Genomic DNA, 27,350 nt, shown 5'->3' on the forward strand with positions numbered 1-27,350 from the left:
CTTCCAGTGCTCTCTGATAACAAAACTGCCTCTCTCATGGTCCTGTTTTGTATCATCTGTGTGATGTGAAATGTATTTACAATAGCAGCTAAGGGGAAAGCCCAGTTCACTAAAGGGAGACCAAGAAATGCTTGCAGATATTTCTTAAGAAAAAATTTTGTAAGAAAATTCTTCATGCCTGTATTATCTATTCTTAAATATTTAGCCATGTGCAGTGGAAAAGCTATCACTGGTGTTTTATAGAAAAATAAAAGAACAAAGAAAGAAGCAAAAAGAGGTGGAACAAAAGCCTGACCATTTTTTTCTTCTGTAATTGGAAATCTGTATGCAAGAGAATCTGATATGATATGAAGAGCATACAAGGAATCAGAGAAACAATTTATATAGGACTCTAATAAAATGTTTCTCTTGTAAAAATCTTGTGTGTTTCATCCAGGTATAAAACTCATAAAACCCTACCCAATTTTACTTTTGCTGGTTTGAAAATATTTTTTGCTAAATCTCAGCTAAAGCAAGTAACAAAAAGCCTAAATAAAACAATACTGAAATGCGAGCTACTGTCAAGCAGTGCCTTCAACCTATATGAAGTGCTATATGGAGAGAGGCACAGGTTACACGGACTTGTATGCTGGGAAGAGACAGACAGAAATGATGGGCTAGGCCTAGACGTACACACGGATGCACACAAGCGTAGCCTGACCATCATCCATCCTTTTCAGAGTGCTCTAACTAGTCAGTTGTGAAAGAAAGTCACGTATTCCACACCAAGAGGGTTCTGCAGAAAAACTGAGGAAAAGCCAGAACAGAAAAAAGTAATATGAAGAAAGATTGAAAAAGCTGGAGCAGTAACAGGGAAAGACTAAGCCCGAAGAGTGGAGCAATGGAGCGGTAGCTGCATGGGCAAAGGCAAGGAAGAGTACCTCCCTGCTCAAGAAGCACAGAAGAGATTTGAAGATTTTCGAAAGAGCTGAAAGTTACAAACAATAACATATTTGATACAAAACACAGAACGCACAAGGGTGGGCACATTAATTGATTTGTCACAATTCATGCTCCCTACTTGTCTCCTGCATTTGACTCTGCTTGAACAACTGGAAAAATGTTTTGTTTTGTTTTCCCTTCAGTTACTTTCCTTTTTGTTTGTTTGGGTTTTTTTTAAAGTTTTCTGCACAAAATAGGTCAACAATGGCTTGTCTGCATAGGCTCTCAGGGAGGAATTATTAAGATAAGGAACAGCTGGGTTCTTCAAGGGAGAATTTAAGAGTCCCTGTACCTTCCAATCATCTTAAAGTTGCATGGCAAAATAGTCTCCTCAGAAACAGCATGTCCCCAGAGGAATAAATATAAAGCCAGGAGGACAGCATTACAGACACGACGGTTTATGAAAGGTTGGTTTTGTAAAGCAGAAGCTGATTCTCAAAACTGACCTGCAGAGATTCTGTAAAACCAAACAGAAGGAAGTTGCTGTGCTTGAAAGTGGAGCTGCCCCTTTATCTTTCCTTTCCAGTGGAGTTCCCGTGTGCCAGTCCCTCAAGGATACAGAGGGCTTGTGATGGTGGAAGTAATGTGCTTGCTTTGTTTAACGTAAGTACTCGTGCTAGGAGTCACTTATCTGTACAGCACCAAAAGCAGGTCTGCCAGAGCCCAGAAAGGCAAAAAAAGTAGTGAGAAGAGGCAGTGTTTTTGTGGACGACACTCAAGCAAACAGAATGCAACTTAGTGTATTTGGGAAAGTACAATACTGAATACTCACAAAATACTATTTAAAACACAAAGAACACTGACATAACCATAAACTCACTGAAGGAAGGACTGGGAGGAGCCTTGAGAAGCCATCTGCTCCATCTCTCCACTTCAAGATAGGGCCAATTCTACCTAAAATATTTATCATAGCCACTTCTCTAACCTCCTTACAAAAATCTTTCAAGAATAAACCGTTGACTAATGCAGTCTATTCCAATGCTTAAGGAACATGGCCCCACCACCCAAACACCTAACCTAAATGGACTCTTGATAAGACAAGACATAATGAGCTTAAATTTCAAGCACAGAGGACACAAAACCTAGTTTATTACATTCTTCCCTGCATGCCCATTAATTTTTTTTAAGGAATCTGTGTTTTACAGAAGATTCAGATGAAGTTTCACATGGGTCTTTGCACAATATTTCTTCAACTCTTTTCTCCTTCCCATACCCCTAAAAAACCCGACCAAACAAAAAACCACAGAAAAACCTAAAACCCACAACAACAAAAAACAAAAACAGCCAAAAGCAGACCACTTGTCATGAAGTTTTAAAAGTCTTTCTTTTGTCAGCTATTTAGCATGCATGAGGCTTAAACCACTTGCAGTGTGCAGACCATGGTATTCTGTCAGGTATGTTGCCTCAATGACATAGCAACAGTTGGGGTAAGTCACTAAAAAAAATTTTAGTGGGGTACATGCATTTTACATTAGCATGTAATAACACAGTAGAACTATAATACTGTGCAATGAAGGACTTAACTGGAAACAGCATTATGTCAGTAGTTACAGAGCGATTGTGTTATTTGTACTCATTAAGCAAACCAACATAATGATGCAAGAAGTTTAAAGGATGATCCCAACTTCAATATCTAGTTGTTTATGTAGTAGTTTTACGTTGTAGATACTTTGTCATTATATACCAATATAGTTCAGTCGACAGTTTCCACGTTAGAGGAAAATGTTATGAAAGATAATGAACAGCATTATACTCCTGTAACATCAATTTAAAGTGAAATGTAATCTTTTCTTCTTTTCTCGATTTCTACATTTCCTGCTCTACCTTCTCAAACATTTAGCCATCAGGGTCTGAGAGTGTTCTCTCTATCTTAGAATTAAAGTGTTCATTAGACATGTATTCCAATAATGGAAACGTCTAATGAGAGACGATAAATTGATGAAGCTCTCATATGTGTAGAGGAGGCATTCCTCCTGTGATACTCCCCAGGGTGTAAGAAATTCAGAAGCTGATTTTAAAGTAATAATGGAAATTCGGTGCAAGTCCTCTATCGAACTGGTCACAGGGTGTCACTGTTACTCTTGGCATGGATGATGCTCGCTATAGCTATGTGATCCATAAATGCTGCAATACCACAGAGATGGGTCTGGAAGTATTTAACAATATGATGTATTTCTTTGACAAAAGAAAAAGACCATTCTAAAGACATCACTCTGTAAAATCTCAATAAAGGCTGATGTTTAGTTAAGCAAAATTCTCTGATGGTTACTGTGATGGTCCTTCAGACAATGAGCAAGGAATGCTGAGTGGGGACCAAAGCTCTCTGCTACCTTCTGTCATCAGAACTTTGGTCAACACAAAGCATAAAAAACCCTAAACTCCCAAACCCACAAAAAAACCTCAGGGGCAGTAAGAAAAAGTATCTTCTAAAGCGTAAGATCTTAAATCAAGCACAGCTCAAAGAGCAACACACATTTCGCATTGATGTCTCAGGAGCTGCTGCAGACATGCAGAAGAGGTTCCTCTCCCAGCACTACCTCCATCCCCTAAGACTGATGTTGGCTGAAAGACCACAGGGTAATCTGAACAGTTCCTACCAGATGAAGCTCTGGACCTAGCACAAAAAGCTACTCTCAATCCATGCAAGGATGATCTCTATAATTAATACAGTGGGATAGCCTCAAACACTGCAAAATATGTGGGAGAGCTGTAACTTTTGCTAGCATAGATCAGTGAAAAACTGTTTTGAGCTCAGCAGAGCATGTGATATATACCAAACCATGCTCTAATTTAAGAAAACTGAAGTCGTAATTGTCATAATACAAAAAGCCTGACCTGGAGGAGAGGATAAGTAGGAATTACTGGTGAGAGAGGAGAAAGCAGATTTGCTTGTTGTAGAGTGACAGGAATGAAAATAACATGCATCATGCACTGCTACACATACTCCAAACAGTTACTCTCATTAAACCTGACTTCAATTTTTGCTAAGGGTCATTTTCAAATGCCATTGCAGTAAACATGCTTCCATTATATGCAACTAAAGTTGAAGCAAACTACAAATGAAGCCAGATTTTAGAGACTTTGCTGTCTCATTCTTGTGCTACCATTTCCTGGTATCCCGTATCAGACTGCAAGGCAGGCATTCCCTTTGCTAGGTGGCCTTTGTGATCTTGCTATCTCCATGAAGAAATAACTTAAAGGGTTCAATAATTGCATATTAGAATGTATATACGTCTACATATATAACTGAATTTCCATATTGTGCCACTCTATTTCCTTCTTCACTAGCTCTGACAGTTGTAATTTCAGTACATTTCAAGTATCTTGCATTATATAACCCATGAAATTCTAGGAAGACACAACAACTCAAAGTAGAGCTTTTAAAATGCAAATAACTGAAAACAACAGAAGTTAAACCATATTTTGTGCTACTGTCATGCTTTGAAAAGATAAATGCTAAGCTGTTTACTACTATAAATAATAAAACTTACTTACTTTACAAAGATCTTATGGGGATTGATCACTTTGTATCTTACACAAGTTTGAATATGTGAAGCTCTCTGACCCAATTCCACATACGCTTTCTTTTGTGAGATTAATCTCCCTGAAATGAACATGGCAGCTCACAGTGTATAGCACACTGCTTCCTTGACTCTTTGCATACATGATGTTTTATGTTGCAAAACAAAAGGGGTTGCTGGACTCTGGTATGGTCTCCTGGTATCTTGCCACATTAATAGCAAAACCTCAACCATTACTTAACCTTTTGGGTTTCCAGTTATCATGGACTAATGAGACAAAAAAAGAATAGTGTAATATTATCACTATTTATTTGTAGTAATGCATCTCCATTATCCAGAGTGAGGGGAGACTAGGAAAATCCAAATAATACTAACACCACAAGACGAGCACAGTGGCAGGATACTGGATCTCCTGACTGATTTTGGGCTAGTATGGGCCCATTATCTATAGCTTTGTGCACTTCATTTCAGTAAACTCCACAGTGGTAAATTGATTATTGACATTCATTAGGTTACCCTGGCTGTAGTAACTCATACAACACATTAAATACAAAAAAAAAAAAATTAAGAAAAAGCGAGGAAGGAATTGAGTATTATTCTGTCCCTAAGGCCCTACTGCTACCTGATGTCACTATTCTTGTCAGGTAAAGGCAAGCAGTCAGGCTGCATGTCTGCAAGAACTGACAGCTCTGGAAAGGATTTCAGCAGGTAGGAGGCACGTAGGGAGGTCATACAAATTATTTTGGTAGGTCAAAAGATCATGCCTTGTGGATGGCGGTTGTTAAGACAAATCTGTGTTCACATCTTGCAAGAGTGACGGAATATTATGGTACTAAAAACAGAACAGCAAGATTTTCACTAAGATATTTTAATCATCATTCAGAAGTTTAAGGAGGAGAAATAAATAAAATGCACAGCTATGCTCACTTGAGCGCCTTTCACTTCATGAGTGGCCAGAGAAACAAGGAAGGGCCTGTTGGAACAGCGGCAGAAGAGGGTCTGGCTCTCAGGGTCTTCTCAGCCTGAGGCCGCATGGCATGATTAATTGCAAATGATAGACAAGCCCAGTTGTTATTTATACTCTTGCTCGTAGAAGCATGTAGCAGTTAATACTGAAAGGTTAACACATATTTATATATGGCATCTAAAATACATCTTATAAATTTACAGTTTCATGCATGATGAACCTGGTTTTCACATGAGTATAAGACATATTTTAAATGCTTGTCTTACATGGGATGTGTCGGACCCTTTCTGTGACTGCGTTTTCAATTCTACTATTAGCCAATACCCCATAGTCCCAGAACAGTTTGTACTCATGCTAAGGCTTCTTGTGACAACCTACTATCAGCCAAATCGCTATCTTTGTGTGAGGTACCCAAAAAGAAAAAAAAAGTACATAGAGAGGCATTAATGTAGTTAGTGCAAGAGAGAAAAGGAGAAAAACAACCACAATTAATGCAACGGTCTACTTCTTGCAAACTGTGACCAATTTGAGCTCCTACTTTTGTACCGATAAAACCCAAAACCATTGCAATATAGTGTTTCAGACAAGTAACGGCCTTTATTTCTATGCTGACTTTTTTCCTTCACTTAAGGCAATTAATTTAATACATTAATGGGGTCTAGTTATCTATAATCTTTAATTCACCCACTACTGAACCTGATGTTTTCAAATTGCCAGAAGCTGAAGGACTCTTCGCAAACAGATGTTCTTGCCGCACATTACTTATGTCTAAGCACACCAATACAATTTTGTTGTACAATAAAATAATTATCAGTTTTATAATACCCTTGTTAGACAGAGTTTATAACAATTCAAGTTACAGGAAATCACACCATTCAAGTAATCTCTGAAGATTACACAGCAAAGCTATGACACAGCAAGTAGGTGACAGCCATTACTAGTATTCTTTTCGCTAGTATTAACCTTCCTCTAACATCAAGCTGTCAATTATAACATGGCAGTAAATAAATGCTATTTATACCAAACTTGCAGCTTGAGTGTTTTATAAATGAGTATGTGGGAAGTGTTGTGAAATATCAACTGATAGTTAAATGCTGAAATCACTGCTCATTTACACTTTAGGCAAGTTTCATTGCTACTATTTGCAAAGAATTTCAAAGCTCAGAATTCAGCGATTCACTTCAAGGATTTTTATAAATAGCACTATGTTTAAAAAAACCAAAACAAAAACGTTATGACAAGGAAATCATCTGGCTCCCAGGGGAAAGAGTTGTTTTTAAAGACAGTAATTGGGTTTTTGCTTATCAAAAGAACAGGTTTTTTGGTCTGTCTTACAAACAAAGTATTCGAGAAAGGAAATAATTCTGTCCTGGTTGCCTAAACCTTAAGGAAGTCCTCAGTAATGTCAGGAAAATTATTCTACATAGGATAATCTACAGTTTGAAATAACACAAAAGATATTACTGCCTTAGCAATGGCACCATTTACTTTAACTAACGATGGTTGATGTCATACACATAAACATGCCTTGTAATTACAACTCAATTCCACCAGTAATACAAGCATCAATTTAAAACATACTCATTTTTCATAATGAATTTTGAATTCTTTTCTATAAGGTACGCCAGACAGAGAGGACATGGGTGCCTTTGGCACACATCGGGAGAGAAGAACACACATTTAAGCCTTGCATGTTTTCCCAGTATTTCTTCACTACTTTGCCTTGGGTGGCTCTCTACCCACATACTGCTTCACAGAGCCCACTCCAAGTTTTCCACATGTACCTACTAGGCACCTGCATGAAACTGTGGACCTTGCAGATTAGTACTGCAGCTTTGTATGGATCTGGGTTCCTTTTGTTAGCTCCTGGTCATTAAAGCAATGGACTTTCAATTAAATTACATAGCTCAAGGTTATATTGGAAAGACACAGTTAAGCCTTGCAGGCCTAAGAAAGTAGAGATTCAGAAGCAGAGCTCTGCTGAGTATTTTACCATACTTCATTTTAATCCTATTTTGTTTGAATTTAATAGAATTTTCCTAAAGGAAGACTTTCTAGAATCATATGACTCTAGCAAGCTGTTCAAAGAGAAAACTTCAAATCTTACCTGGCTGTCATCTTCTTCCAACTTTCTTTGTGTCTCAGCTGCAGCAGTTTGACAATGACGTTCTTGTTTTCTTCATGGCCTATGCAGTCCCTGTTGAAGAAATCAGATGCATTGAAAATATCTCAATAATCCTCACTGGATTGTGAATTACAGAAGTACATTTCTCAAATAATTAACTTGAACATGTGCCAGCACCTACAGTAAGATGCTCTATAAATCCTCAGACTTAATTAAAAAGAAGACTATCCAAAATCTGTAGTTCTACATTTTCATCAACAATACCCAGTTCTACAATTACTCACTTTCTTAACAAAGCAAATGTCATATTAAAACTTCATCCAAAATTCAGTTATCTTTCCACTAAAGGTAAGCCGTATTGGCTAAGCACATACCAGTTCAATTCAAAACGGGGAAGGGAGAGGGAAAGCACGCACTATTACTCTAATAAACCCAATGCTCTCAAGAGAACATCTCCGACACTCCTGTTCCTGTCCTCCACCCTAAAACTCAGTCCAGTCCCTCCAGAACCCTGTCAGCATCCTGCTCTTTATCACCTGGGTACTTCCACATTCACAGAAAACTCTATTTCCTCCTCCTTAAAAGAAGCCTGACATTTCCTCCTAAAAACTAGAACAATGATACAATGAAACTGGAATCTGGAGCTGAACCTGGCAACCTAATGCACAAATCAAACAAACTGCTACACAGGGATAAAGAAGCACCAAAAACCTAGAGCAGCTCAGAATCCATTAGAGAAACAGAATGATTTACTGGAGCGACTCAACTTCAAACCAGGTCAACAGTGAGGGAGAACGTGTTACTGCCAAGCTGCTGTTCAGTGAACTACAGGATCACACTGAGAAGTTAGTTACTAGTCCCCGTGTCACAAACACCCTAAAGCGATCAGCAGGCAGTAGCACCTGTGCTTGGCTTACGTAAGACGCATTCAGCTGATCTCCATTCTGCAAGAGAAATCTGGGGAAACTGTGTTCTTGTAACACATTTAATTGGGGATTTCTGGGCTCTGACATTCAGAACTTTCAAAATCAAGAGTTTAAATGAGTTTGTTACACAATATTTAAACTTTAATATTAAAATTAAAACAAACAATAGGGTAAAATTTTCAAAAACATTCTGGCAATTTATTATTTATTCCTAAGAATAAAATGCAGTTGCCTGCTTAGAAAACTCGCTCTTAGGCATATACACTCATTGGGTTCCCCTAAGACTTAAGCTCCCAGGTGATCAGAATCTCTTTAAAAAGTATGACATAGGCTCTGAATCACTGCAGTGCTTTTGAAAACTGTACTATTATTAATACATTCTATCTTCTGTTCATCATCATCATGTGAAAACATTAAATGTTTGGGTTATAAAAATCAGTACCACAGACAATGCATCAGCAAACCGACAAATTATTACTTAAAATATTCAAGCCACCTCAGCTACTTACAAGCTATCCTTGCAGCCTGGCATTAGCAATGTCATTGTTGCCTCTGACCTGCCACATTGCATTATCGTCATAATTAAGTGGGAATCCAGAATAACAATTTTGACCATGATAAAAAGATAGCCTTGAATTACAGCCATTAAAGAGATCCATGGCACTTTTATTTACGCATCCCGGAGAAGTTATTAGGAGCAATAGCTTCAGTTAAAAATTAAGATTATCTTATGCAAATTAGCAAAAGCAGGAACACTGTTTTAGTTAGGTAGACGTTCTACGTATAGAGCAAAACCAAACACATCTCTGAAAGTTTAGTTTCATTAAAAGAAGTCTGGGTATCCAAACATCTCTGGTTAAGAAATCAACTTGAAATATGAAAATAGAATACTTTCAATAAACTCCCGTAAATGATGCGCTGTATTTGCCTGGCTCAAGTAACCGTGATAATTTTTCTCATGCTCTAATAACATACCAAATGGATCAAATTCAATACCAATAAAGTTATAAAATGAGGGCTTTGGCTTCTTGTATCTGCTCTAGCAAGACATGCAGAAGAAGAAAGTCCTACAGCTGTGTGAAGCAAGATTATCTCTGAGTGTAAGAAGACATTCCAAGAACATTGGTCTAATTGGTAGAAAAATTTTAGGTCAGGATTTTTTTTACTTTATTTTTATCATACCTTTTATCTTATAATTAGTCATTAAAACAACCAGTGGTCTAGAATTCCTCTTGCAAAATGAATGCTAAAGGAAATACCTGAAAGCTTATCCAAGCTTGAAAAATCATCCAACCTAATTAAAATCACTGAAAAAAACCAAGCAGTTCTTTCCTCTCTCTACTTTGTGGCCCTGTTCTCCTTTTTTTCATCTTCTCTGACATATTAAAAGTAAGTTTTAGAAAAAATTGTCCATAATAACTGTATGAACTAACTGTGGTCTTTTAGATCTAGTTCAAGAAAAACACACTGAAAGCAACTTGCATTCACTCATGACTAACAAAATCCTTTTGATGTTACTGGGAAGCAGGGAAGTTTTATTTTGAGAACTAACTATCACTAAAATTAAAGCCAGGTTTATTACTGGAAAAGTCTTTCCTCTGTGCATGTGTTTATTTTTGTTGCTATCACACAGCTTGCTCATAAAATGGTTACTTCAGATATCTATGCTGGGACCATTTGTCAGCCATTTATTCTGTCAGGTTCTTCAGTGCTGAGGAGATGAATCACATACGACTGAGGGCTCTTTTTCCTACGTGTCACTCGCATACGAATACGCCATCCCCACCCTGGTGCCCAGCCCAGCTCTCTGGCACCAGCTGTTCAGCAAGGCCTCACTGTAGTCAAGCGCTGGGAACCGGGGGCTGATACACAGGGCTTTAGACTTGCTTTTTCACTTTCATTTGCAACAGCCAGAGCGCACTCCTCTGCTTCATGATTTGTGCTACTGACACTTCGTACACCCCCTTACAGTCACTGGCTTTGCAGTCGATGTAATGAGTAGACTGGCTGGTCTTCTTTTAAACCAGGAATGAGTAGGGAAAAGTCCCACTCACCTTGTCACAAACAAAACACCAGAAGCCCAGCTGGAAGAGGGTCCCACTACTCCCACACACTTGGCCGTTTCAGCGAGCCTAGGAGCCAGCGGGCACTTTCTGCTGCTTACATTTATCATGTTTGGAAAGTCAGAGCACGGTTACCTCTGTGCTGTGCTGCCCATGCGGAGAAACCCGGCCTGCATTCCTGAATGCACAACCAGTCTTCTTCAGCACTTTGGACACGCAGTACTGAAGTCTGTATTTCCCTATCTGAGGGATCCAGATAAAATAGATCACATCTAGTGGTTTGAATTATTTGTAGTGAATTTTCCATCAAAACTTGTATTTAAAGCAGTTTCAGCTCCTCCTTCGGGAGGTCCACAGCTCTTCGTTGGTGAAACAATCTGGTAGCTGCTTTGAGAGTTCCTTTGAGTCCAGTGAGGAATCTCCTTTAGAAAATCTCCCTGTCTCCGAAGGGTCCATGGCCTCCAAAAAATGCTGTATTCTGACAAAAAAATTTATTCATTTTTGTTTCCATTCTCTGAATGCTACCATTTGCAACACTCTCCTCAAAGGAGCTGTCACCAGCCGTTTGGAAACAAGCAGCATTTTTCACTGAGCCATGACTGGCTGCCACTCGACAGAGCCGAGAGCGAGGTCCTGTCTCCAGCGACCCACCATGGCATTTGCCCCTTTGTAGCCTGTTGCTATCCGTGCACTGCGCTAGTAAAAGGGAGTCAATTACAGAGAAAGGACAAGATCTCATTTAAACCAGATAATGATAAATGACGTTTGTTGTTCCACATGCGTGAAAAATATTAACTTCACCTTCACCAGTGATTAGTTAAAATAAATCATACGTGGACTGGACTGACGTACTTCAGGAGCGATACCGAGACTTTGCAGGAGAAAATTGGAAGGGAATATTAGGGAATGCTGGGTTTATGCAATGTAAGAAATACAGTTGTAAATTTGCAATCCATGCATTCCACGAAAAAATGCAGACACCTGAAAAAAGAAAATTCTTTTCCCCTCAGCCACATTAAAAATGTATGTATTTGATGAACCGAAACTTAACCACTTTCTAAAGAATGAAATTCAGTATCCTCTAGCAGAAGAGTGCCTCCTGACTTCTTTTTAGAAATCTTATCTGTAGAAATTTGGCTTTGTAAGACTGACCCGTTTCATATCCCCTGCCTCAACTATAACTCCAAAGTTTCGATGAATTTGCTCTCAGTTTTGACACAACACTATTTAGCATTGCCAGGGAAAAAAGTCACATTTCTGTCTTTGAAAGTATTACAGCTTAGCTTTATGGTCAAAGGCCTTATTAGCATGGTCTTTACAGATCAAATGGTCATTTTTGTGGAATTCATGTTAGTTATTTAAATTGTAGCAGATTATAATTTTTACAGCAAAGAAAAATATTTAGCATGTTGCTTTAGGACAAGACAAATAAGACTGATCTTCAGATACTTATAGATGAGGGTCTGTTAAAGCTGCAGGCCTAAAATGCAGATTTCTTGTCAACTTTGATTAGCTTCTGTGAACGCTAAATTATGTAGTTATTTAAAATTAACCAGGGTGAAGAAAAGCAGTTTTGCCAACTTCCTGTTGTTCACACCCATGCAAAAAGATGGCAAAGTGACCCTAATGCTGTGAATTCTGTGTCAGTGAGAAACAAATGCCGAGCCCTGGAATTATGAAATGAATCAGAAGGGTCTTTTCTACAGGCGCAGAATCCTGTAGCTGTTTTTCTAATAGCTCTGTGCCTCACTCAGACTCTCAAAATACATCTGAAACAGTATTTGAGTGAAGATTTTTGCCTTTTGTACAAGGCTGTATTTACTTTGCTTACCAGATAGACAGAATGCTGGTATTAGATACATACTATTACCACAGGCATTTTGTTATGCCTGACCTTCACGTGGAGATACATGATCTGTGCATACTGTTAGTTCCATGAATATATTGGGTATGCGCAAATAGACACACAATTGGCTGTGTCTAATTATGTCCAACGTATAGAAGAAACAAACGGATACTCAGGGGTGGTTTATATTCTGGCAAACACCCAGCTGTGGGAGGTGGGTTGGGAGACCCACAATAGTTTCTACAGCCTGTAATTGTACAAGGAGCTTGCATTCATCACTCTGTCTAAAAAGTTATTATCTGGGGAGGGGAAATGGCTCCCTCCAAATCACCTGGCTGGATAGCATACAACAGAAAGAAGAATTAAAGCCCAGAGGAGAGTGGGTCTTATCTCTGGTGGGCGCTGGAGACAAAGAAAAGAGCCTCTGCTGGCCACAGACTGTACAGCTTGCTTTTAAGTCATAAACAACAGACCTTTACAAAGATACCTTGTGCCATAAATGAAGGCTTTCAGAGGACTTCAGTATAGTATTTTTTAATCTTTGTTTGCTAGTATCTAGACAATCAACTCATATAAATATTTGTGAAATTAACTTTTATTAGCCAGGATATCTACAGAAAGCAAATGTAACCCTTTCCTGCCACGAGTGTATGTGCATTCACACCAGAATCTCTGACTTGAAAGGTAAACCCTTTAGAAGGAATACACCTGATTGAACACAAGGAGTGTTGGGCTGCTGCTTTCTATTAAAGAATATCTAAAGAGGAGAATTTCTGAAGTGCCTATAAAATGTAATTTGCGAACATCAAAACCAAATGAGACCTCCACAAACAAAAAGTAAGTCCAGAGTTATTAAAGAAATAGTTACAAATTATTCTTTCAGTGCTTATGCTAATAAAATTTGGGGTTTCAGCACCATCCCCTGAACGGCTTACCTTCTGAGTCCTGTAACAGAGCCCTGAGGACCTTGTCCTGTGCGTGTTTCTACACTGCTTTCAGCACTCACCCTTGCCTTTGCTGCCCGGGGCGAGGCAGTTGTCAATAAAGCAATGTGCAGAGCAAAAAAATGAGCCAACAGTAGAGGTCAGCCATGAACTGTAGATTTCTTTTCCAGATTTCTTGCCTGAACAATTTATGCTGTTTACTGTACACCCAGAAAGATCTGGGGCACCTGTGCCAAAACAACAGTGGATAACAGGAGCAGGAGGTAAGAAAATAAGTTTCCTTCCCAAAATGAGACAAGGCAAAAATCTGGGTACTAACAGCACAGCCATGGGAATGTTGAAGCACAAATGGATAGCAACACTTGGTTTCTCTGCAAGTAACACAGAGCTCCCCTAGCAACTCGCTCCTGCCTGCTAGCTGGTCCAAAAAGGTCAAGATCTCACAGAAAAAAAAAAAAAAATCCACCACGAAACAAAAAAGATATATAATAAACTCAACCTAGATGGACTTTAAAAAAAAATACCTGAGAACTTTGACAGTGTATGCCCCACCATCAGCTATGTCTTGGCTTTTGGAGAGTTACCATTGCCACTTGCTGGTTTGTGCCATCCCTTGGTAAAGCTGTTCAGAATGTCGGCTCATTTGAAAAGGCGAATGTTTCAGTCCTCGTCTATGCTACAGATGGAACACATGATACACCAATGTGCTGGGCTACTTGGATTGCCCCCCCGTTTCATCTGGTCCTGTGCTCATCATTTAGAAATATTTAAACAGTGGCTACATAAATTAGGTCAGTGCTTCAACAAAACAGGTTACCTGGATTTTTAAAGCTGAGAATTAACATAAACTGCTGTTTGTTGTGTTATTTGAAAAAAAGTGTTTAGTTACCCCTTGCAAGCGAGGACACTCTTTGATACCATTCTCCTTTAAATGCAGCTGTCTAGGACACTCATTTAACGCAGCAACTGAATTTGATGGGCAGGGATTTGGACTGAAAGAAATAACCCATACATGCTCTGAAAAAATGTGCTTAAAGATGCAAGTGGAAACCAGACAATCAGCAAAATGCTCTGAGTTTTCTAGGTCTGCTTTCCAACTGTGGTGCATTATACCTATACCAGGCAGGGGCTCAGGCATCATTTTATTCAGTCACGTGTTTGTCAAGCACTAAACACAACGTCCCTCAGCCATAGCTGTTTTCCCATATCTAGACAAAACATCTAGCACCTGAGCCCCCAGCCCTGCTTCTCCGCTGGGGATTCCACAGCCATATGTGCAACACCATTTTGCCCATCTCCCTTTTGCCCAAAATGCGACCGAAGCCAAACTCCTGGCTAAGGCCAGCAGGGACTGGCCCTGCTCTGGATCCCCACCCTGGTTGCCTTCCCCTCCTGCTGCCCCACTTGCCCCAGGCAGCAGCCATCCTGCCCGGGGCACTCTGCTTGCCCTTCGGGCTAATTCATGCCTTTCACAGCAGCAGCCGCTGCTGATGACAAAGGAGAATGACCGAGCACTTGGGCTGAGGAGGGGAGGGGAGCTGGGAGGGCAGCTCCGTGGTCCTCAGGGACCTGATGCCCTTTGGCTTTTCGGCTAGCGCGGGCAGGGCGCCTTCTCTGCGGCAGCCGGGCACGCAGGCTGCCCCGTCGAGAGAGGGGCGGGCAGGCAGGGCTGGCTCCCCGCCCGGAGCAGCCTTCGCTTTTCGTGGCTCCGGCAGCCCAGGCCGGGAAGCGGGCTCGGGGACAGGCCCCACGGGCGGGGCGCGGCTGCTCAGCACGGGAGGGGGCTGCCCCTGCTCTCGCCTCTATAATGGCGGGGCCGCTTCGCCCCGCGTCGCTCCGGCTGCCCTAACAGCTGCAGAGCGGCTCCGCTCCCGCCCCTCCGGCCCGGGGACGCTCGAGGATTAGAAAAGGGAAAGCCAGCCGGCGGAGCGGCAGCGCGCGGAGGCGGGCCGTCAGCATTCCTCCGTTCCGCCTGAGCCCGCAGCGCCGTAGGGCGAGCTCCGGTGCGGGCGCAGGAAGGGGCCGAGCTGCCGGAGGCCCCTGGACCCGCCGCTCGGTGCCCGCCCGCGCCGCTCAGGGCCGGTGGGGCTCGGCGGCGGGAGAAGCCGCTTGGTGCTGTCACCCTCCCTCACCGCGCTGGGTCTCCACCGGAATGGGCCTCCCGGAGCTGGCGGTGTGGCTGCTGGCGGCGGCGGGACTTGTGCGCGGTGAGTAACTGAACGCCGCGGGCTGCCCGCTCCGGGCAGCGCGAGCCTCGCGGGCAACCGCCGGAAGCCGGGGCGGGATGCGGCAGGGGCGGGCGGGAGGGCGGGGGCCGCTGCCCTGGGTCCTCCGCGGCACGGCGGGCGCCGGCCCCGCCAGCCCGCTCCTCTCGCCTTGCCGCTGCGGCTGGGGGCCGGCCTCCCTCCCGCGCCGCTCCGCGGGCTCGCCAGCGCTGGGCTGCATGAAGGGAGAGGGGAGGTGGACAGAGCAACGGGGATGGGCAGCAAACTCCGGCACGGCACTTAATGGTAGCTGCTTCAGAGACCGGGGTTTTTTTGTGGGTTTTTTTTTTGTGTTTGTGTGTGTGAAGTTCAGGACTAGAAAATAAGAGGAAAAAAGAAAGTCCGTCTGGAGTGGGGACAGGGAGGGCTTGCATGCAGAGGATCTGTTCCTACCCTGACAGATTTCCTTTCATTCTAAAACTGCCTCTGTCCCCGGTCTACTCTGCTCCATCCGTGTGGACCTGTTCCCTCGCCCTCCATAGACGAACGGCAGAATAAAGACCTTCCCTGGATTTAAGGCACACAAAGGACCGAAATCCCTGACTATTACCACGTATTTTAAAGTAGTGCCTATCATCTCTGCCAGCTACCCCGTACCCCCACTTTATTCATAGCCGCACGAACAGAGAACAAAGCGGAGGGTAGCTGCCCCGAAGAGTTCTTAATCAGAGGCAGTCTGGGAGCAGGATTCAGTCTAACCTGGGGCCATCTTTCTCCTATTGTTTTGCTGATGCCCTCTGCCGTATTGTGTTCTGCTTTTCTGCTCATCGCTATGCCAGGACAGGTGTCAAAATACAGGCAGTGTACTTCCTCTTTGTCACTTCTTGCTGCTGGACCAAAGGGTTTGTATATTGATAAAGCATCATTAGCATTTAGAATTTATCACTCCTGGCCAGCCAAGAAATGATCAAATAGGAAATCCGCCTTACAGGCTGGGATGAAGAGAGTGATACATTTGTGATAAGGTTTTGCTGTAGTAGCTAAAGAACTATATGAATTACAGTGGCATTTTTCTGGTAATGCAGCAGGTAAAATCATAGATACATTGTATATGATAGCAGGAAAAGAACGTATGTCCTAGCTTTACTTTCTGATGTAGAATCCCAATTATTTATCTATTTCTGTGCCCAAAGAGTCCCTGCAAGGAGAGTTCCAAAGGAAGCTTTATAAGGAGCTGCTGAAAAATTACAACCCTCTGGAGCGACCGGTTGCAAATGACTCCCAGCCACTCACTGTCTATTTCACTCTCAGCCTCATGCAGATCATGGATGTGGTGAGTCTGTAACCTTCTAGGAAACTACTTCTCTTTTTTTTTAAAAGGCTGGATTTTTCCTTCCCAGAATGGAGATCTGTGATAGCGAAGGAAGACTGCAAGATATTGGAAAGCACAAATAATTCAATCACAATGCCAAATATTGACTGCCTTTTTAAAGAAGTAAACTTAAAAGTAAAGTTTGCCTCTTTCTTACATCTCAATATTCCCAGCCTTCTTAGCAGTATGAAATATTTAATGTGAAGCTCAAACTGCATACTTTGCCTTTTGAATCCTTAACTGTACTTAGAACAAGAAGTGTGGTCTTGGGGGGAATATGTAAAACCGAAATCCTTGATTTCTGGTGGTCACTAAAGAACTTCTTATTTTTGGAAGTGGAGCAGGGAATGGAAAGGAAGAGCGTGTCCTGGCCAAAATCCAAGTCGTATTATTTCTTATTTAGGCAAGATTGCTACATGCTATATGCTTAAATTTTAGCTGCTCTGTTTGTAACCACAGTCGTTTGGTGTATCAATAGATAGTCCTGTGCAGTGCTTGGCAGGCTTGTGAAATGCACTGTAGGATCCTTTGGGTTCAAATATGAGTAATTTAAGCTTCACTCTGTCGCAGCAGCACAGAGATCAAACTCTACATATAAGTAAGTTCAGATGCTTAAAGTTTGAGGCACAAAAAAATTACAAAAAAGAAAGAAAGATGGGATTATTCATGACAAGTGGCTTGCTTTCTGTTCCCTTACAAGCTGCTGATTGCCACCATTCGTTCAGTATCTAAAGGTGAGCGCACACACACACAGAACTCTGCAGGTTTAAATGCTTATAGTTTCTATGCACTTTTAGCAAGTTTTATATTTATTAGACCTAAGGTGAAAACTAGGATGTGTGTTTCCCGTGTGATATTTACTATCTGCTTAAGTGAGAGTAGGCAATCATAGTCAGTGAGCTGTTTCAGTGTCAGTGCCACTAAAGCCAACATGCAAAATATGTCAGTTCTATCTTTGTCTACGGCAGTTGAGTTTTAATATATATGATGCCAACAACCAGAACAGAAGCTATGTGGAGTCATATATTCTTTGAATGATGGCGAGGGAAGAATATGTAGAGTCCAACAATTCAAAAAGCACTGGCAGATTGAGCTCGATGCAGACTGTGGCTCTACTGCATGGACACCTGAGAGCTACAAGAGGAGAGTCAGGGCATTAGACCAAAACTTTGACGTGAGACCACTGTACCAGTGGGCTGAGGGTAATGGATGACACTAACATCCCACTGACTGTATGTAGGCATGCTTTTGTTATTAATGATGTTTATTATGGGTAGGCTTAAGAGATTTTGAAAAAAAAGGGGATGTCCTCACACTGAACACTCTGCAGATACAAGTAGTAGGTGACTCCTGGCACAAAGAGTCAATCTAAATAGACAAGTAAGCAAGAATGCCTTTGGACAGTCAGAGACAATAAAAAAAGCATAAAAGTGAGGAACAACACAAGAGAAATGAATGATACCGCGTCACTAAGGGATATATTAATTTCAACATTCACCTTCTAATTGTATTCCTTCAGAATGTGTCAAGATAACACAAAGAAAGAGGCATTTGAAGGGCAGTGTGGGTCATGAGGACAGGACAGGTCAGAGAAAAGTAAGAGAAGGAAGCTGAAGTGAAGAGAACGAAGGGCAGCATGGGACAGACAGTGCTTCAAATGTCTGAATGCCTGAACGTCCCCATCTGGGCTACTGCTGCAGCTATTCTTGCTGGCTCAAACCTTCACGGGTCTCTTGCCAGGACAGGGCAGAAATAACCACTCGGTTCTCTTGGTCCCATATCATCTGTGTGATGGAGCTTTGGTCTAGCTCCTCTTTCCAGTGCGTCAGGTCCCTTAGTGGCTTCTGCAGCAGCTCCTACTGGCTAGAGTCTTCAGCTGCAGCTATACATTCTGTATAGCTCTGGTTTTAGTTAGATTTTTATCTTTGGTAGTATAGGCCACCATGTTCAGGAAAGCTTAGCCTGTCTGTTCAAGGGCTGTTCAAACCGAGCACCTGAACAAAATGCCACGTTTTAATGTATCTTTGCAGAACTAAGCAAAGTACATGGTGCTTCAACTGAGTCTTAAACCAGGCTTCAATAAAACCCCTTCCCAGCCACAGACTTAAGTTTACAAGGCCTTCTTCTGTAGCTCCCTTTTGGGAAATGACCTCCTGCTGCAGTATGTGCCTTCTCACAGGTACTGGAGGAGCTTTTGCTTTGGTACAGGACGGTACAGTTCCCTTCAAATGATTTTTGCACAACTCTTTCTGTACAACTGTGTGTTCAGGAAACATTTCTCTAGTGCTTGGTTTATCTTCATAACCAGGATAAAAACCCTATTGCTGTGGTGTTTTTGTTGTTTGGTTGGTTTTATTATTGTTAGCACTACACTACATAAAATTCATGTCAGCATTACTTCAGAACAGGAGAGGTTGAAAGAGCACTTTGATCCAAAATAAAACAGGTCTGTGAACAGACCATTTTTTTTCCACGGCTTTCAGAAATTGCACTTATGGTGGCATAGATACATTTGGCCTGAATATGTAAGCTACTGTGGTTTTAAGTATTAACCACCCTGGGAAAGGTTTGTTGTATGGCCAAACCCTCCTAGTGATGACACAGCTCACAGAAGCCTCCTTTATGTCATCACAAACATTTCCTGAACAGGATAAGCTGAATGCCCATGAGACTTTTTTCCTACTTAAATTCCATCTATACTATAAACATTTCCTTTGCATTTTTATGAGTTAATAGTGGGAGTCTCTCTTCCCCACACTCCTGACATGGCCATAACCATGTCCTTGACTATGGTAAGAACAGTTGGCTGTTGGAGACACAAATGGATAAAGGCCAGCAGGCAGCCAACTTCACAGAGTTAATTTCTTCTGGAGTTGTCAAGTTTAATTAAAAACTATACGAACTGAAGGGCAAATATCCCCAGATCACTAGCCAATCTGGGTATAAGTCAATGACTGGAAGTCTTGGCTGATATGATTCAAAAGGCAGGTTTTGGTCCTATGTGCCTTTCAAAAAAATCCCTTCATAATCAGTAAGAAGCCATAGTTTTTGTACTAGCAGTTTAGTTACAGCTCATTCTGTTTGCTGTAAAACTGACTGCATTTCTTTCTCAGAGATCTGGGATTGACAGGCAAAGAAAGAAACCAACCATGAAGTAAATTAAGCTTCACACTATAAAACAAATGAGTCTTCTTCATTGTCAACAAGAAGCAAATGCTGGTGGGAATGACAGCTACTTGCAATAACAATTACTGGTTTAACAACCTAGAAATAAAACATGTCACCATCATACTTTCCTGTAGTTTATATATACACTTTAATGGCTTCTCAGCTGATATAAGCTGTACTGGGAGTTAGACCTATGCAGAGCAGGTCTGTCAAATCCCTGCCTGAATAGATTGAGCTGGGCTGGATCCTGGCTGCTGTTATTCTTTACTTCACGTCTCTTCCATTCCACTTGACTTTGCTGATAGGAAAGGGGAGACAGTATATGAAACCTTTTCCAAATACAGCGCATGTTTCCTACCTTATGTTTTAGTTTAACCCTTTCCTTCTAAAACGAGCAATTATTTCTATCCTATGCTTGCAGATATGTTTTTCTTGGTATTGTATATTAATATGCATGCTAGTATCAGGACTACATATGAGGGACCTGTAAGTGCCGATTGCCCCAACTTAGTTTAGTCCACTAGAAAACAGAGTTAATGATCGGTCTGGTGAGAATGCAGGCTGGCATAGTAAATTATACAAAGTTGCTAAATGGGGAGGAAAGACAGTGGCAGCATGAGAAAAAAGCAGTTTGGGGGCACATGAATGAAGAGGAGAGATAGGAAACTGGGGGGGTGCTTAGAGAAGTGGGAATGCATGGTAAACCTGAGAGACAGCAAAGGAGTTCATAACAAAGGTGGAATTTAGGTGAAAGCGGATGGGGCCAAATGGAACGAGCAAGCTTTGAAAGGAGTGGACTTTAAAAAAGCTTCTGTGTCAAGTTAGTAAGAACTTTCAAGAAAGAGATCCTAGGTTATCTTTCAGTTCACTTTATTCCTATATTCTTTAATAGAAAAATCACTGCTCGTAAACCTTTGCAAACAATCTTGCAATTAAATCATCCTGAACTGAAAAGAAACTGGAGACAGCCAACTGACCAGAAGCACTCTTCAACGACATTTGAGTTATTATAATAGCAGAAGATGGAGTAAGAGGTTTCTTTTGCTCTTTTCTAATTGTTTCAATTTTCTTGAAATGAGAAATGCCAGGCAATTTGATGAAAGAAATGAAAAATAATCTATGTCCTCTCTGATTTGCTGAAATCTTGATTCAAAACTCCTTGCAGGAAAGCAATGTATATTGAACAAATACGCTGATAATAAACATCTCCCTGGATCCGAATCAGAAAATGCTTGGAAGTCTCTGACTTAAGAAAAATAAACAAAATTTAAGAATAAGCATAGAAGGAAAATCTTAACAGACAAATGCCAAGGTTATCTGCACACCTTAGTGGCAGGTGAGGAAGAGGGGTTAATGGATGGTCATAGTTGGTCATGGTCATAGCTTCAGTACAGTGTAAAAATAAGGAACATGATGTAGAGAAGCTTTCTCTACATCTCACCTCATGGAAACCCCACAAACCCTGCACAAAAAGCTAGTCTTTGGCCTCCGCCTGTCTCGTATGTCAGCGTTGGCATGGAGTGTGAACCTAACTTACGCTTAGGGAAAACTTCCAGCATATTAATTTTTGAGAAAGAGGTTCTTGAAATAGTCTGATATTATGTAACTCCCACACTGGATAAATGACAGCCATCAGTTTTTTAAACACTGTGTGGAGGCAAACACCTTCTAACATTCTTATTTTCTCTTGTAACATCCATCCCAATAATAGCATCAGAGAACAATATTCAGCCACTCCCTACTGGTTTAGAGCAAACACTAGGGCTAGACACAGGAGCGGTGCTGTTCCGCAGAATGGTGAATGGCATAGAAAAACATAGCGATCACAAAGGTATTAATTTTATGCCTAGCCTGATATTTGTATCTCCTGTAAGTTAACACAATAAAAAGAAACTTATCTGAGGGAATTCCATCCCCAAAGTTAGAAGATGAAACCTTAATAATTAAGGCAAAATGATCATACATTCACACTGCAAATTACTGCTTAACGACACAGACATGAAGAACTGGAATACACTGAGATACATGGTGATAGTTCAAACTCAGTTTTTACTGTGATCTAAACAAGTAGAAGAATCCTACAGTATTATTTTAGTTTGGAAGGGGCCTCCAGAGGTCATCTAGTCTACCCCCTGCTCCAAATAAGTCTAAATGGATCACGTTACTGTGTCCAGTCAAGTACTGAGCACTTCCATGGAGAGAGATTCCGCAACCTCCCTGGTCAACCTGTTTCTGTATTCAACTATCATCATGGCAGGCTCGTTTTCCTAACATCTAAGCAGAACCTCCCATGTTCCAATTTGGGAACAACACTAAAAAACACCTCTAGAAAAATGAGGCACCTTTTCTTCAACAAAATTGGGTACACAGCAAGAAGATACTTTCAGTGAAGTATACCAGATTTTGTGACTATTTGCAGCAAGGTACGTATTTTGACTTTAATAAAGTCTTTTTGAATAACATTCTTAGCAGAAAACTAGAGAATAAGGCCTTGGTAAACACACATGGCAGAAGTGGTTAGAAAATCTTAGAGTAGTTGCCAATGGTTCACTGTCAAAATGGTGAGATTTAGTTACATGGTGACATTCCCCAGGAACCATACTGAGTCAGTGTTTTCATTTAATTTCACCTGGAAGATGGAATAAGTAGTATTTTTATTAAATTAGCAGATGACATAAGCTTGGGAGGTACTCAGAGAATACTGAGGGCAAAACTAGAATTTAACATTGTCGTCTTGTAAAAGTAGAATAAGAGGACTGGTTTGACCCAATTTGATGCATGTTTTTTTTAAAGCCTAAATAATAATCCATCCTCTGAAGGCTTTGGTTGGATTGAATGAGTTTGATTTGATGCCTAAGTGTTTTCTTATCTGGAACCAAAGACAGGTCAGTACTGCCTCTGTATGAGGGCAGATATGTGTATTATTTTTATCATTCCATCAACTATAATTGTAGTCACAGTCCAGACTCTCCCTATGCTAGATGGTATATAAACACAGTTGAAAAGATCATCTTTGTTCCAAAACATTTATAAACTAATTGTATTTTGATAGACTATATTCTTTTAACATCAGAATCGTTCATATCATGGTAACTGTTGAAGCGTACAAGACAGGGTGAAATAAAACTTTAGCATAAAATTGCTAAAGTTAAGACTAGGAGAATTATTTTGCTTTGGGATCAGACCGGTGGCTTTCTGATATTAATTTTAATTAATATATCTTCTTAGATTTTTCTAAGGAATTTCAGCAATTTTACTCTGCAGCTGTTGAAAATCTGCACCCCTGTGTTCTGGGGCTTCCTAGTTCGAATCTAGAATTTATACCAACTTTCTATGTGGACCATTTTGTGAGTGTCCTAAGCTGATCTCAGCACTCTGCTGCTGAAAGGGATGATCTCACTAACTTCTGGCCTCATGTTCCTAGCCCTTTGGCTTGCGCCAGCGCCTCTGGGACTGAGCAGTTAGCTGTATCAATTTTTTGAATAGCTTTTTTTCTAGATGACCTGTTCTTAGTTTTGATTTTGATGAGCTTGAACTGCTCACAAACCCTCACCCGTGGTTCTTCTTCACTTAAAATCTGTCATATATTTAGCAAAAAAACAAGCTCATTCCATCTCTATCTGAGCCAAGTAGCGAAACTTGTGAAAATGATGGATCAATACTATCTTAGCTTGTGCCTCCTGTAGCAAGACTTATGGTGACAAACATTTTGGTGGGTATGAATCTGTCCATATTGGTCAACTCCGATCATAAATTATTTTGTGTTTTTCTACTAGCAGAAGAATCAACATTTAATAATTTATTTGAGAAAGCTGAATTTAGTTATCTATTTACATGAATATTAAAGTTCTTACTTATGTTGCGTAACACCATTTAGTCAGGAATCTTTCATGGTTCCTTCAGACATTTACTAGCTAATTAAATCATTTACTATACAACACTTTTTGCTTGTTTTCCAGTTTCTCCTGTTTCTTTTTTTCATTTCTAGTTAGGGAAAAGTGCTGAATAGTTGTTTGTATGTAGTGAGCAGCAGCAGAATCTCAAGAGAAACCCTGTTCCTTTAGGCTGTTCAACTCACTTGTGCAGACCAAAGCAAAAATGAAAGTATGCAAACTTTTTTCTGTTTATCTGAACTCAGTCAAAGTTTGCTCATTCTACATTGCCCTTGGTTACTTGTATGACTTAGATGTATATATTCAAGGGCTTTCTTCTGTGTTTCATTTTACACAGTGTGATACAGTTGACTTCAATGACTTACATACAGTGCTTAGCAAAGCCTCTGCATAAGAATCTGCAACTCAGTATTCCCAATCAAATACCCTGTACCCACTGGGCAAGAGAGTGATGTGAAATACCTTGAAGTTTTAAAAAGAAAATTATACTGTCATTCAGAGAAGCAGAACAGCTTCTGTAAAGAAACAGACTATAAAACAAACATCTCCACTGCCAAAAAAAAAAAAAAAGGAAAAAAGAAATTTAAATCTGGAAGGACGAATAAAACAACCAGATCAGGAGGCTGGTTGAGAAATGGTGCTAAAGAAGTTCCTAAGCTGTTTATCGAACCTGAGCAGCCTCTTTGCAAACAATGGTTGTGGCAGAAGCTTATCCAATCTGCATTATTATTTTAATTTTTAGCATTCATTTGTGTACATCAGAAGAAGTCACCCCAAGCTTTATTTTCCTCTCACTTTGCTGCTTGATCTTTATTCCCTCCTGCTAAAGGGAGAAACTATTTTCACTTTCATCTTGCAGCCATTTCCATTCTACCATGATTTATTCCTGAGAGTTTAGAAAACTGGAACAGTGCTGGGATATGCTTTCTGATATTTTTAGTTAGTTTAACACCTACAAAAGTTACTGTATTGTAACAGAAAACAGAGTATTCTGCTTCCCCATGAAATATGAAGAACAGATCTTTTCAAATAACAGTCTAAAATAGTCTGATAATTGATCTATTTAAACAAGCAGACAACACCTCTCCCTACTCTACTGTGGTGAGATACTGATATACTAAGAGAAATGGCAACCTTATTTCTGTGATATTTGTCCATTTTTTCTGTTCTTATAAATATCTTCTGGCTTTTCTGACTATTTTTTCCTTCAGTATCTTTCTTTTACTTCGTCTTCTCAAAGAGTATTAGATCTGGAAAGATACTTTAAACACAGTGTATATTCTACAGGATGGAATGGGAAGCAGCGAACTTAAACTAATTTAAGGCAGTTTGCAGGAAGCAAAAAAGGACTGACTGCAGGCTATAAAAAACCTCCTGATAATAGTTAACTGGAGGACATTAGAGATCTTCATTGTACATGAACATCAGAACTTCTGCTCTGCTTTCTGGTTCCACAGGAGAGGCCTTTGGAATTGTAATACAAATCAGGTGGGGTTTTTCTGTCTGTCTGTTTTTTAATGAGTTTAGCAAAGCAGTTTCTCTAACATTTTTTCTCATCCTTTGTGATATAAACAATCAACACGAATCATAAAAGTTCAGTACTTCATTTCTTTGTTTTCTAACTACATTAGTATGGATGCCCCATTAACTTAAAAACTGAGTAGGCACCTACTGGTATGCCACTTGTGATGAAGAAGGTTTGCATCCTTACTGTGGAAAGTATGATTAAGGTCCTAGAAAATAGATTCGGTTGTGATGGATTGCTGTAGAGTACAGGGACCAGAACATAAAGCTTTTACATTTTACACAAGACCTCTTACTAGAACAACAGAATTTGCAAGGTCACACTATTTAGTAATTATTACTAGTCTTCAGCTAATAAAATCACAGCACAAGACATGATTTCTGGGAGTCAGGTCTGGCTAACTAATACTTGTTTTTATACAGAGCTTTTAATTCACAGAAGTCTGGGAACTAAAATTAGTATACTCCCTGTAATATTCAGAATTGTTCCTCTTTTTTTTAAAAGACCATGTACAGTTAAAATGACAAGGTTTCTGTCATATTCAAGTACTAGACAATATGTCATGTCACTCCTTAATACCCAAGTTCATATCCACTTCTTTTCTGGGAAGGCTTCTGGAAGCGCTGCGGGAAGATGCTGTGGGCTGGATGAATTATCTGGGGAAAAGCAACCCGCACCTAACCATCACAGCCTCTGCCCCACTCCTGTAACGTGATCGGTGTGGGTCCACAAGTTGGCAGGAAAGGTGCTGCAGCAATTTCAGGGATGATGGCAAAGGAAGGTGGGAGGTGCTGCTAAAGCAATGCACCTAACCTCTGGCACCATCCTTGGGAGCACCTGTGTTACCAGAGGAGCCTGGGGACTAGATTAGATTACCAGTAGTGGTTTAACATTTTTAAAGGGTAGTCCTGATGGGCTATGGCTCTTAAACAATCAAGTAGGTGGTATTCTGTTTCACTTCTCTGTTTCATTTTAGGGTGGTATCCTTAGACCTGTGCAGATACAGTGCCCGCTTTTCTCTCAGAAAAGCACACCCTATAAAAAGTTTTCAGTAATTTACAAATGTAATAGTGCTGACTGCAGTTGAACAAAGTATTGTCAATGGATTGCAAGCAAACACTTTTCTATCTATGAACAGCGTATTAACATAGAAACATTCAAATGTTAATTGCTTCAAATTTAGATGATACAGATGTGAATTCTTCCGTTTCTCCTGAACTCCTCACCATGTTCGCCTGAACAGACTACTAAACAATCCAACTGTTCCCAATCTAAATAGATCTCCAAGTTACAAAAAAGGGGAAAAAAAAAAAAGGAAGATCTCACAATGGGTTGGCAGCAGGGAGCATACATGTACAAGTGCTTACACAGAAAAAGAAATCTTTTAAAATTCACTTTAGAATTTTAATTACTTAATTTATTTTTAATGTTAACTAATTTATTTTTAATTTTTAATTTCTTCAAAATTAAAAGAATTCTTTTCCAAGAATAACCAGAAGAAGCCTGAAGTAAACTTGTGTTCAGATTTAACCTTCACTTTATGCTTCTGTGTTCATGCCCATTATCTGAAACTAGAATTTGATTTGTAAAAAGGAAAGGCTGTTAACGCTGGCTGCTCATTGGCAGCAACATAAGAATATGATATTTATCCAGCTCATCCCTCCAAAATCCTCTGGTAGTAATCTGAAGCCATATTTGCATGGCCTATAATTGTGTCTCCGTAGTGCTTATATGATCCTCATAATGGAGTAGCCTGAAGGGAAGACGATTGATAAACATGTGCAAAGTTGGTGGACCCACACATGTTTAATTATA

The 27,350-nt window shown here is 40.4% G+C and overlaps 1 protein-coding gene across 1 annotated transcript in view; it reads left to right on the plus strand.

Moving 5' to 3' along the window:
* Positions 1–14,901: 14,901 nt before the first annotated feature.
* CHRFAM7A (CHRNA7 (exons 5-10) and FAM7A (exons A-E) fusion) overlaps positions 14,902–27,350 on the plus strand; it is a gene marked incomplete at its 3' end in the record, with an annotated part of 41,157 nt that continues 28,708 nt past the window's right edge. The window contains exons 1-2 of the mRNA XM_082005012.1: positions 14,902–15,580; positions 16,771–16,910. Of these exons, the coding sequence (XP_081861138.1) occupies positions 15,526–15,580; positions 16,771–16,910 (195 nt within the window). The 5' untranslated portion in view covers positions 14,902–15,525. The remainder of the gene's footprint in view (positions 15,581–16,770; positions 16,911–27,350) is intronic.

This window comes from Phaethon aethereus (assembly GCF_964289735.1).
Source record: "Phaethon aethereus genome assembly, chromosome: 12".
NCBI classification, from domain to species: domain Eukaryota; kingdom Metazoa; phylum Chordata; class Aves; order Phaethontiformes; family Phaethontidae; genus Phaethon; species Phaethon aethereus.